This window comes from Colletes gigas, unplaced genomic scaffold (genome assembly GCF_013123115.1).
Source record: "Colletes gigas isolate AHSC1104 unplaced genomic scaffold, ASM1312311v1 Colletes_gigas_Sc00019, whole genome shotgun sequence".
NCBI classification, from domain to species: Eukaryota; Metazoa; Arthropoda; class Insecta; order Hymenoptera; family Colletidae; genus Colletes; species Colletes gigas.
Genome location: NW_025106648.1, coordinates 4,837,264 through 4,850,952, shown reverse-complemented (window position 1 = coordinate 4,850,952; position 13,689 = coordinate 4,837,264). Strand labels below are relative to the sequence as shown.

General features: G+C 30.4%; 1 protein-coding gene across 11 annotated transcripts in view; it reads left to right on the top strand.

Moving 5' to 3' along the window:
- LOC122400660 (kinase D-interacting substrate of 220 kDa) overlaps positions 1-13,689 on the top strand; it is a 187,134-nt gene that overhangs the window by 159,724 nt on the left and 13,721 nt on the right. For 9 of the 11 annotated variants that reach the window (XM_043402226.1, XM_043402222.1, XM_043402221.1 and 6 more), the window contains 5 exons: positions 2,259-2,390; positions 9,110-9,208; positions 9,277-9,375; positions 12,072-12,137; positions 12,922-13,119. In XM_043402226.1, coding sequence (XP_043258161.1) covers positions 2,280-2,390; positions 9,110-9,208; positions 9,277-9,375; positions 12,072-12,137; positions 12,922-13,119 — 573 coding nt within the window. In that variant the 5' untranslated portion in view covers positions 2,259-2,279. Of the gene's footprint in view, positions 1-826; positions 1,733-2,258; positions 2,391-9,109; positions 9,209-9,276; positions 9,376-12,071; positions 12,138-12,921; positions 13,120-13,689 lie in introns of those variants that run through there. The other 2 variants (XM_043402228.1, XM_043402218.1) reach the window with 2 other exon arrangements.

Genomic DNA, 13,689 nt, shown 5'->3' with positions numbered 1-13,689 from the left:
TGGCCTCGCATTAGATTTTCGGTAAAGAATTTTTTTCTCGAAAGTGCGCAGGATTTTGGGGCATGTCTATTCATCAAAGATGCTTATAATTGACCCCTGTAAATAAATATAATTTTTTTAGAACTATTTGAAAATTTTTAATTTCGTCAAAAAATTTCAGTACCTACTTGAATTTTTTTCTCGAAAGTGGATAGAATTTCAAGGGTATATATATTAACCAAAAATAATTGTGATTAAGCCCCGCAACCAAAAATAATTTTTTCAGAACGATTTGAAATTTTTTAATAACTTTTTAATGAAGCCTCAGTCAAGAAATTGATATTCTTGATTTTCGTCTTATTTTGGCCTCTAGAATCTCCCATTAAAATTTTTCCCAGGGGTGGCCGAACACCCTGTACATATACAGTATGTAAATGTAAATAAAAACAAAAATTAACATCCACCATCGGAATCAAGATCCAAGTTTTTTGTTTATTTCAATTATTTTATTTGCATGTATTTAGAGAATCACAAAACGTAAAAAAGATGTAATTTATACTTATTTTTGGATCTGCTTATAACAGACTTTGATACCATTTTTCTAGTCAAGATTAAATTTCTCGAGCGAATGGCATTCATTTTAATTATTAGGAGGTAGGGTGTTATAAGCTCCAACGATTATTTTTATTAATCTAGTTGATCATCCAGCTAACTTCCCTCGTATGTGAAATTTAGTAACCTTATTTATTGTTCAATAGGTTTGTCCAAATGTTATTTAACAAATTGTTATCCAAAGCTTTTATTTTTACATACACAAATTTAAATACACGTTTCTTGATAAGATATTTGACAATATTAATATCAAATTAAATTTAAGAATAATAAATACAAAATATATTTTTACTTCAAAATTCAAAATAAATATTTCTTTAATCAGAAATTTTTCCGTATCATTTAAAGTATGTAATCGCAATAGTTTAGGTTCTGATATTAAATGATTCATTTTGTACAAATAGTATGACAGACGTGAATTTACTTGTCACGATACAAAAGCACACAATGTTGTCAGTGAATGAAAATTTAAAGTACAAACTTGTCAGATTGAGCTAGCTATACGCTTTAAAAATAAAAATAGTTTTGAAAAATAAAAATAATTACCTGTAATACCAAAGTTATAACGTACGTAAATATTATACAATTTGAAATAAAATTAAAAACGTCTTTATGCATCGGGATGTTATTTAATACGAATGATTTAAATTGTTCCTATGACAAGAACAAAGAAAACAAATTCCACTAAATCTTGTTTCACAAGTGCCAAAAACAGGAACAAAACATCAATTCATGGAGGTTTTATATTTGAGAAGTCATGTTTCAAATAATAATTTCAATAAAAATAATTTATTTACTAATTCAGAAACTCGATAAAAATATATATTGAGCTTTTGTTATGTTTAAAAATAACAACTTTTGATAACTGTTTGTTAAGAAATGTCTGGGAAAAACACGTCGAATAAACTTTGGAATTTTCATTAGTAAATTGTTCTCAAAACAACCATTAATATGTCATGTAAATTTTATCTTTTTATCGGTTTAATTCTTGGTATCAACGTAGTGGGAGAACGTACATATTTATTAAGACGCCTGCTTGCAAGCGCCATTAAATACAGATTTTACATTTAATACGCGAGCCAACATTTAAGGAAACGAATAGTTTACAACAGTTGTGAAAGTTAAATTCTTAGTTTTATCTGTAAGTAATTGTCCATCGTTTCAATCAGGTTAATTATATTTAAAATACAACAAATTTAAGTATACCTGTCAGAATTAACTATTTCAAAATACGTAAATTTTTACTTATTATTAGGTTTCGATTTCGTATCAAATATTAATAACTACGATTATTTTCGTGGTAAAAGGATGAAAATTTATGAATCCAACTGTTGCGGAAATAAATAAAATTTTACGAGTTCACAAATTTTGTAGCATGCTTTCAATTTGGATAAGAAAGAAACCTGCAGTTTCTTTGTGAAGAAAATATTTGGTTCGATAGATATAAATTATAAATTTGTTTAATGTCTTAAGATGTTCAAAATACCTTCAAATAGTAGTGCAACGTTATCCAATTTTGTATATGCAAATTATGCTGTTTCCCCACAGTCTGGGCCGCTGCGCAACGATTAATTTGCTTCAGCAATTTTTGATTGAAGAGTACTGACGTCTCACTGTCATTCACCGATGCAACGTGTAAATACCTTCTTTTATTTTTCATTTCACAGACCTTGCATCGGACTGACTCGATGGTATCGCTCTGCTACCGATCTCTCGCCAGCTATATCACAGATGATAACCTTGCTGGTCTCCAGAACTTCCTCGAAAGCAAGAGAGTGCAGGTCGACGATCGAGACGAGGTAACGATATCAAAATAACTTCTTTAAGTATTGCTTTTAAACCTCAGGCATGTGTCGTGGCTTTTGATAAAAACTTTATCTATACTTTCGTACACATAAATATTGTGTCAAAAATAGCACCAGTGTGAAAGGCAATAAAAACATTAATCTATTTTAATCTGCAACGATAAAGCTTGGCTAATATTTTTAATCCTCTAATCAGCGTCTGCGATGAATACGAGAATAAACATTTGAGTAGAAGAAACCACACAACGTTTAACCAAATGTTTAACAGATATTATACACAGTATGTCGGAAAAATAACGGAACTTTTTAAATTAAAAGATGAAAATTAGTTATTTTGCCAAAATTATTTTTTTTATTCAAAATACATCCCTTCTGCATCAATACACCGCTGGGCACGTTCGACTAGTGCCAGCATAGATTTTTTTATATCATTTTGCGGAATCGCCTCAATGACTCTTGTCACCGCGCCTTGGACTTGTGCAACACTGTCATAAAACGTTCCTTTCATGGCCAGTTTGAGTTTTGGGAATAGAAAATAATCAGATGGAGATAAGTCCGGTGAATACGGAAGATGTTGGAGCACACAGACCTGTTTTTCACCAAAAATTCACGAACAGCGACAGTCCTGTGCGATGGTACATTATCGTGCAACAAAAACCAACTTCCTGGCGCTCGATATTCAGGCCTCACTCGAACGATTTTTTTCCACAAACGCTCCATAACACCCAGATAATATTCACCATTGACATTTTGACCCTGTGGAACGAATTCCCCAAGTATAATACCTTTAGAATCATAAAAACAGATCAACATTGTCTTCTCTCGTGACTTCTGTAATCGCAATTTTTTCGATTTCGGAGAGTCTGGGGACTTCCCCGTTGCACTTTGGTGCTTTGTTTGTGGATCGTACTTGAAGCACCAAGTCTCGTCTCCAGTCACAATCGATTCCAGGAATGTGCAGTTCCGTCTGGCTGTTTTAATAAGATCCTTGCAATGTTCAACGCGAGCAATCTGTTGATCCTCATTTAATGCGTGAGGAACAAATCGAGCACAGATTTTCCGTTTGTTTAAGTCCTTTGTCAAAATTTCGTGAATCATGTCTTTAGTCGTATTTAATACGTCTGCCATCCATCTCACGCTTGAAGTCGCATCGTAAGTAATCATTTCACGCACTTTTTCCACCAACTCATCGCGATTTTTCTTTTTTGGCCGGCCTGGCTTTGGGTCATATTCTAAAGCATCACGACCGTCCTGGAATCGTTTATACCATTCGAACACACGTGTACTGGATAAACAATCATCACCATAAACTTTTTTCATCGATTCAAATGTTTCTGTAAAAGTTTTTCCGAGCTTGAAACAAAATTTAATATTTGCTCTTTGTTCCATTGTGTTTCTCCGACGAAGTGACAAAAGCTACTGCCACTTTAACCGTTATAACTTGACAATCCGTTAGTCGATTCCAATAATGATGTTTTGTAGAGGAAATACAGTAATCCCCCCTATAACACGGTAGATTGGTTCCGCGTTATAGGAAAACGCGTCGTGTCGCCACAGATATATGTATAATCAATGTTACCGTACATATAATCAATGTTTTTACAATTCAACACAAACTTAATAAAATAATTTATTTAATTTTATAAGAACACAATTGACATAATGTGCAAACGTACGCGAAATTGATTATGAACTGTACAAATCATTATAAATTTCACAGTACAGAAATATATAGTTAGTTTATTTATTTATTTAGTTAGTTTATATAGTTATTATTATATATATATATATAGTTATATGGGGGAAAACACGTGTTATACGAGGGCCATGAAATGGCGTAATATGAAAACGCGTTATAAGAGTACCGTGTTATAGGAGGGATTACTGTATACAGCTTTCAAGTTACATATTGTGTCAATAAATGGCATTAGCAGTTTTCATTAAATTTAAAAAGTTCCGTTATTTTTCCGACATACTGTGTATATTTGGCTATTTTTTAATTGGATCATATAAAGTTAAAAGCACTACTTGTTTGAAAAGAATGGGGAAAAAATGGCATTTATTCATAGAATGGGAATTTAGCAGATTGTTGTGCGCTTAGTTATGTTACAAATATGAGTTACTGTTCCAAAGAAATATATAAATTTTATTTTTTCTTAATTTTGTAAGGATTTATAGATTTTATTGGAAAGAATATATTCTTGTGGTATTATGGCAAAAATTTTGGAACGACGTTTGCAAGACGCGATAAGTGGTCATTATGGCCCTACAATTATTTAATAATACCATTATTAAAAATATTTTTAAAATGATAATGTAACTGCATTGTAATAGAAGTACTTTAAGAATGAAATTGTAAATTCATTCTAGAAAAATTACATTGAAAGTCATAATGAAACTTCATTTTTTATAAATATTGCAAATTTGAATCGACAACGTTCAATTATTTTCATGACATAATATAGATAATTTACAAAATATTAAAACTCAATTATTTAATAGCGCAATTATTACAAATATTTTTAAAATGATAATGTTACTGCATTGTAATAGAAGTATTTTAAGAATGAAAATGTAAATTCATTCCAAAAAAATTACATTGAAAGTCATAATGAAACTTCATTTTTTATAAATATTGCAAATTTGAATCGACAACGTTCGATTATTTTCATGACATAATCTAGATAATTTGCAAAATATTAAAATTCAATTATTTAATAGTGCAATTATTAAAAATATTTTTAAAATGATAATGTTACTGCATTGTAATAGAAGTATTTTAAGAATGAAAATGTAAATTCATTCCAAAAAAATTAGTTTGAAAGTCAAAATAAAACTTCATTTTTTATAAACATTGCAAGTTTGGCTCGACAACGTTCGATTATTTTCATGACATAACAGATAATTTACAAACAAAAAACAAATTTGGATATTCTCTTCGAAACTTTGAAACAACTGTGAACTATAGAACCAAAAATGAAAATAAAACTATTAATAAATGAATAGATTCTTAACATATTGCCAACCGATTGGGGAAATTTCCTTCATTCCACCACGTCTTATTGTAAGCTTTCAAAATACACAATGAGTTGTGTTTTCATTGTATCGAACTTAAAATCAAAGATAACATAATAGTCACTAACAAGGGAACATCCCGAGGTGTAAATCTCCAATCTTGATAAAACTTCGCAATTTTGTAGTTCTCATAAATCTATTAGACCCGTATTTTTTTGTAGCTGCTAATATTCATTTTAGGGGGTTGAAATCAGCCCTCAAAGTTGGGGGTTCAAAACATACTTTGTTGAATATCTCGGAAACTATGAGAGATGGGGGTGTGCTTTCAATTGACGAAATTAATGTTTTTAAACGGCGAATTTGATGGTGTAAAGAGATTTGCAAAACTTTTATTTGTTTAAACAATATGTTAAAAAATAGCACATTTTTTCATTTTTCTCGTTAGATATTAATGATTTTTTTTTTCCATTTGTACAGAGAAACTACACATCCATGTACAAAATACGGATAAATTGGAATTTTGATTTTTTCACAATAATGAAAGATTTTATATTTGTAATTTTTTTCGTATTTCGATTCGTTATACGAAGTACAAGATCGCATATAATACGACAAATGCTATGGTTTAATGACTTTTGTTTAATTATATTATATGTAGTATGCTTTGCTGGCTGATCCCAAAATGGTAAAAATTTCGGTCTAATGACAGGTATAACGTTTATCTGCGTACTAAAGGGCAGCGTATAAGCGTAAGTAAGGTTTCGGCTTAACGATTGCAGGACCTGTTTATGAGTGTGATACTTTTATTAAGGAGGCTTTACTGAACGAGGGTCGTTTTAAATATTAGTTGGTTGTATCTTATGTTCTGATTTTTGAACGTCAGGTAGCTCTGAAAAGAACTGTTTCATTTTCGACCTTTGCTGATTTCCAAGTGATCGTAATTGCTGTCCGAGGTAGAAAAATATGATCGATGCGATCTTTTACTGCCAATTGTTCCAACCCGGCCATGATGGTTCACATTCCTAAACTGTTAGGAAAGTCCTTCTACAGCTTTTAGACCTTCTGTTTTCGGAAAATGAACTTTATAAACGTTTCTGGTTGGTTACGATAATTAGGATAGGGATACAAGTGGCCAGTACTGCAATCATATTGAAACTATACAGGGAGTTCGGCTACTAATAGTAAAAATTTTAATGAGCGATAGTAGAGGCCAAAATAAGACGAAATACCAATTGCCCAACTGAGGCTTTATTAAAAAGTTATTAACAATTAAATTAAAAAATTTGAAATCATTCTGAAAACATTATTTTCGGTTGTGGAAGTCAATTACAATCATTTTTTGTAAATAAACATACCCCCGAAATCCTAACCATTTTCGAGAAAAAAATCGGGAAAGTGTGAAATTTTTCAACAAAATTAAAAAATTTCAAACCATTCTGAAAAAATTATTTTCGGTTGCAGGGGTCGATTGCAATCATTTTTGGTGAATACATATGCCTCTGAAATCGTACGCACTTTCGAGAAAAAAATTCCTAATCGTAAATGTAATTTATGCCCAGAAATGTTGCCCGAAAATTTCATGCGGATCTTTAAAATGTCATAACTTCTGAACGGATTGAAGGATTTTAATTTTCAAAAATGTAAACGACGCGTATTTTAATCAAGAATACGTAGAAATCGCAAAAATATTCAAAAAGTTGATCCTTGAACCCCCAAAATGAGAAAAACCTCATAAAAATGGTCCAATCTTCAAACGGCCATAATTCTTACAATAGTGGATATATTTCAATGAAACTTTTTTCTGAAGTAGAGCTCATAGGTACCTACAAAAAAGTATTGGACAACTTTTTTGTAGGGCGTCAAACAAAATTATTAAAAATGAAAAACGAGTTTTTAAGAAAAATCGACTAAATTTTTCGGCGGAACAAAAAATTTCAAATCGTTCTAAAAAAATTATTTTCAGTTCCGGGGGCAATTGCAATTATTTTTGCTCAATACATATACCCCCGAAATCCTACGTACTTTTGGGAAAAAAATTCGGGAATGTGTGAAATTTTTCAACAAAATTAAAAAATTTCAAACCATTCTGAAAAAATTATTTTCGGTTGCAGGGATCGATTACAATCATTTCTGGTCATTACACATACCCCCGAAATCTTACGCACTTTCGAGACAAAAATTCCTTACCGAAAACTTCAACCCCTTAAAGTGAATATTAGCAGTTACAAAGAAATACGGGTCTAATAGATTTATGAGAACTACAAAATTGCGACGTTTCATCAAATTAATATTTAAAACGACCCTCGTTCAGTAAAGACTCCTTAATAAAAGTATCACACTCATAAACAGGTCCTGCAATCGTTAAGCCGAAACCTTACTTACGCTTATACGCTGCCCTTTAGTACGCAGCGCAGATAAACGTTATACCTGTCATTAGACCGAAATTTTTACCATTTTGGGATCAGCCAGCAAAGCATACTACATATAATATAATTAAACAAAAGTCATTAAACCATAGCATTTGTCGTATTATATGCGATCTTGTACTTCGTATAACGAATCGAAATACGAAAAATATTACAAATATAAAATCTTTCATTATTGTGAAAAAATCAAAATTCCAATTTATCCGTATTTTGTACATGGATATGTAGTTTCTCTGTACAAATGGAAAAAAAAAAATCATTAATATCCAACGAGAAAAATGAAAAAATGTGCTATTTTTTAACATATTGTTTAAACAAATAAAAGTTTTGCAAATCTCTTTACACCATCAAATTCGCCGTTTAAAAACATTAATTTCGTCAATTGAAAGCACACCCCCATCTCTCATAGTTTCCGAGATATTCAACAAAGTATGTTTTGAACCCCCAACTTTGAGGGCTGATTTCAACCCCCTAAAGTGAATATTAGCAGCTACAAAAAAATACGGGTCTAATAGATTTATGAGAACTACAAAATTGCGAAGTTTTATCAAGATTGGAGATTTACACCTCGGGATGTTCCCTTGTAAGTAAGAGATCATTTTTTAAGGATATATGTACATATTTAAGATCATTCATGTTGATAGTCTTATGTGAATTCTTTTAGAATCTTACAAATCTTGATCAAATACAATTCGTAATATTCTTTACTTGCGTATGAGAAAAACAGTTATCTATAAGAAATTTAATTAGAGAAAAATATTTTTAGTAACATTGATAAAATTATACAAAAAATAATCGTGTTTAACAATTTTATATATCTATAGCCAATGAAATGTTAACAAATACATACATACTTTCATAACCATCGGGAGTTGGTTATAATTGTTTCATAGAGACACGATGAGTATTATTTGAAAATTGTATATTATTAACTCACGTATTACAGAAATTATACCATTTGCAGTTAAGTCTTTTTATTCAAGTTGGCAAAGTGTTAATATAGGTTTTTAGAAATATCTATATGTTGTTAGTCAAACTATAGATTTTAAGCTACTCTGAAAACTGGCTATGGGTTCAAGTCCTAACCCAGACCATCTAGAAAATTTCATAAATCCACAATGGATTTTATCAGTTTGTGAAGTATTTTAATTTTTTTTTTTAATTTGAAAATTATATTGGTTCATAATGGATAAACTCTGATAATTCTCTTCTACTGATTTCTATTGCCAACGTTTCGGCTCTAAATGGTCGATTTCATTCTTCTTACAATAGAATGGTAGCACAGCCCTCATCTTTGCAGCAACTAAGGGGAAGATACACTTTGTACGGGAGCTCATCAATCATGGAGCAGACGTTAACGCAGAAGATGGGGTTCGTATTACCGCAAATTCTGAGGTGTGGATTTATTTTTTTATTGGTACAATAAATTTCATTTTTAGGACAACTGGACGGCGTTGCTTTGCGCGGCCAAGGAAGGCCACACTGACGTCTGCCTCGAATTACTCGAGCATGGCGCCGAGTTGGAGCATCGAGATATGGTATGACAATTTTAAAGCATTCTTCGGCATCTTTCACTTCCATATTACATTTAATTATTTGCATTCTATAGACCTTCTTGCGAGTCTCTGTCGCTGATAACTTTCCTAGTATTGTAGGGAGAAAACAAGATCCATCCTGAACGGAACTGTGAGTCATATTGGATCAAATGTTTCAGTTACCCTTTGTAAGACTTACGATTAATGTGGGGAAAGTCGCAGGTGTCCCCCTAATTTTGTTATGAAATTTATATTAGATATTCGTGAAATGATCCTTAATAAAGTTACAAAACAGTTTTAAATTAAGAGATGTTAAAGTTTAACCGAGAAAGAAACTCTCTTTTGACTGAACTCGATTTTAAGTCCTGGTACCAAAAATTCTTGTTTTTTTCTTTTAATTAAAAAACAAATTTGTTTCGTCTCTTTTGCTACAATTTAAAAATAAATTTTAACGGCTCCGTTAAGATATATTTTTATTGTTTATAATAATTTTAATGAGAGGAAATAATTCAATTGTTTAAAGTTTATTTAATCATTTGTCGGTACAACTTGGGGTGACAATTAATATAAAAACAATTACAAGAACCCTTTATAAAAGCCAAGACTTTATATACATTAGGAACAATGGTCATTTGTTAACTTTGCAGTACATCAAGTATATTTAAAAAAAAACAATCAGTATAACTAACATGGACAACAAACTGTAAATAAAACTGGTAAATTCACCAAACTTTAACAGACGAGGCGTACGCCAATCTTAATTTTTAAAAAATTCCTATTACTCTTTGTAAAAAATATAAGATAAGAAAAAAAATTTGTTCACATTTAAAAAAAATTGTTAGGTTTAAGGCTGAACCTGATTCAGTCAAAAGAGAGTCTTTGCAGCTTAATACTTTATGTACTTTACCAAATCACAAACACAAATACTTTGCAACTTTATTAAGGATCACCTCACGAACATTTCAAAAACATTTCATCAAAAAATTAGGGGAACACAAAAATTACTCGTCTCTGTCTATACTCCTCTTACTCATGGTATAACTTAATCAAGGACTGATCTTATTTTTTTCCTACGCTACTAACCATATTGTTACAGAGCGTGTGAAAATGTTTTGACATTTTGACATTGCAATTAGTTTCTTCAGGAGACAAATAATACACTGATATTGTATCATATAATTTTATCTCCGAAAAAACTAGCTGTAATATTGCTAGGAAGCTTCAACCAGCATCTTCAGTATTAGAATTTGAGCTGCTAAAGCCTCAAATATCTTGACCAGCCATGTTGATTTTGATCATATTATAATAAATATAATTATTTTGTTTATTCTATGTGATCAATTCGATCAATTGGAAAAAAAATGGTATACATTTAATTGGTTCTAGAGAACAATTCATGTTCTTTATTGTACCTAATACTTCAAAACGATATTTAGAAACACATTTCTCTCTTGTCACTAAATTAATTTATCATTACCTAAAAATTTGTTCAGCGTTGATTACAATATTTCTAAGTCATCAAAAATGTTGATTTTTAAAAAGTTGTTTCAACTTCAAAATATTTACTATTATAAATTTTGTAGATACTCATAACAGTCTGAATAGTATATTCATGTTTATCAAATTAGAAAAGCAGAGCATACCTAACATAAATTTTCCTTGTCTGGAATGAGCAATTTTTAATACAAATTGAAATTGTAATATCTATTACTAATCTGACATCTACAATTAATATAGAAAACTGAATACAAACCATTGATGGGTCTTGTGGTTTGATCCGATAGAACTATGCTTCTATAGTATATGTTTACACTGAAAAGTTTGCATGGATAAACACACAAAGACTTATAAAATTACCTGGCGCAATCGTAATTGCTACTGTCTACTTATAATTACAATTATATTTGCTGCCAACTACAGTTACAATTACATTTGTAGTTACCACAAGTAATTAATTCTTACAACTAAAATGATTACCAGCTGCAATAAGCAATTCATGATTTCAATTGTTGATTATCATTTTAATTACATATTGTCGGGTATTAGTACATACAGAGTGTTATAAAACGATGGGATAAGCCAAAATATACCAGTACCCTGTGCAAAAAGAAATTGAAAAGTCCTTTGCCATTTTACAATCAGAGAATAGAAACTTCAACTACTTCTATCTCCAACACGAATCCTCGGATTTCTTTTTGTATAAGATAATGTTTTTGTTTATTTGATAATTTTGAAATACTCTGTATACTATGTATGAGTTATGTTCCCAATTAAATAAATGTTTTAAAGGTCGCAAGTTTTGTTAATTGTAATTACTTAATCACTTTTACGATTGCAATTACCATTATACAATTATATTTGATAATTATAAATGAACTTGTAGATAGTAGTAATTAAAGATTACACAAAATAATTAGTAATTTAATTAATAATTACATTTGTAATCGTAATTATTAATTAGATTACATTTTATTCAACTCTGTTTCTTAATCTTTATCACTTAGGTTTCCCCTCACTTCTTAACATCTCTAGATGTCCCGTTATTATTATTAATCTGACCGTATACTACATACTATTGTATTGTTTTATTTGAAATTTTTTCATTTTCATTATATTTTTATCTTTTTAATCCGTTCCCAAAGTTCTTACGTTTTTCCTATTTGCCTGTTATAACTGTTAAATATTATGTTTAAGTATAGTCGAACTCTATTATAACAACCACGGATATAGCGAAGTCACGGCTGTACAGAACAAAAAGTCGTAATGTATGTGTTTTTAAATTGCGGAGAAATAAATTATGTTTAATATTACTAAATGTATCGTAATTTATACAAACATATTAATTTAGTTATGTAATTAAATTATTTTCCTTTCTCTAATATTTCTTTTGTTTTTTAAACGCATCTTTTTATCAAATTATTAAGAATTTCTTTAAATTGGAGACATTTAACTCATCATTAGTATAACGAGTACTAATTATAACAAACTAACTTTGTTGGTATCTCTGTACTTGTAAATAACCAAAGTCGATTGTACGTCACATTATATTCAACTATTTATTTTTTAAATTAAAAAATGTCATGCTTATAAAGTTGCTTATGATTTAACTCTTAGGGCATGTTGGAATTAAAAGTGTCCCACCTTTTTGATGCACCGTAATGCATGGTGGGACACTTTTAATCCCACCTCGAAATATTGCAATAACTGCATGCACATAGGTTTACATTTCACCTTATTTACGTAAAGCAGTTGGTAATATCTTCAACAAATGTTACAAATGTATTCACTTGTGTTGGCAACATTCAACGTGCCAATACAGGTTCATCAATTGTTGCAAGTGCAAGGTTTATTGCGACAACTATTACTATTCTTTTTTATGTTTTTACATATATATAATACCTTTCTTAATAAAAATATACCAATTTTGTTTAATTTAAAAAGCAATAAAATTTCTATGCAACATGGGTCTATTTTATTATCTGAAATTCTGTGTCGCAGAGTTAAAAGGAACATCACAAATAGAAGTTAAGAGGAATGTTCTATTTTCAGGGAGGGTGGACAGCACTCATGTGGGCGACGTACAAGGGTAGGTCGCCGACGGTGACGATGCTACTAGCAAGAGGAGCTGATGTCAATGCACATGGAAATTTTCATATATCTTCATTGTTATGGGCCGCGGGTAGAGGTTACCCTGACATTGTTAAAGATATCATTGCTCATGGTGCTAAAGTTAATGTTGGTGATAAGGTAATCTAATTTTATTCAAGTTCAACAAATAGAATATTCATAAAAGACTAATTAAACATATATTTGATGTCGAGCTACAGTGACTGTCACTTAAAATCGTATACCTAGTGGTTCAGCCGATATTTTTTCAATAAAACATGAAAATTGTATTAAACTGTTGAAACTCGTATAGAGGTATATAGTGTAATGTTTCTTTATTTGATACATAACAACAATACAAAAGAACCTTTAGTAGTACTCAGTAAATTAAATCAAATTTGAGGTTGCATATGAAACTTAGCTGTCAGTAAAAGTCGTACACTGTTGGTAACATTGGAAATCCGGTAAATCCCCAATTGGTTTTTGTGTAACAATTCTTAGCAATGATTGAATCTATCTGACTGAGCAGCATTCTGATTGTTATAAGCGTTGTTTTACCAAAAGATCAATAAAAAAGACTTAAAATGCGACAAACTACAGTAGCGGAGCGTGAATTAGTTATTTATCACTATAAAAACAAAAAAAGTTATAATAAAAATTATTTGGAACGAATTGGATAAAAAAGTAAGATTACATAATATTACAAACAAG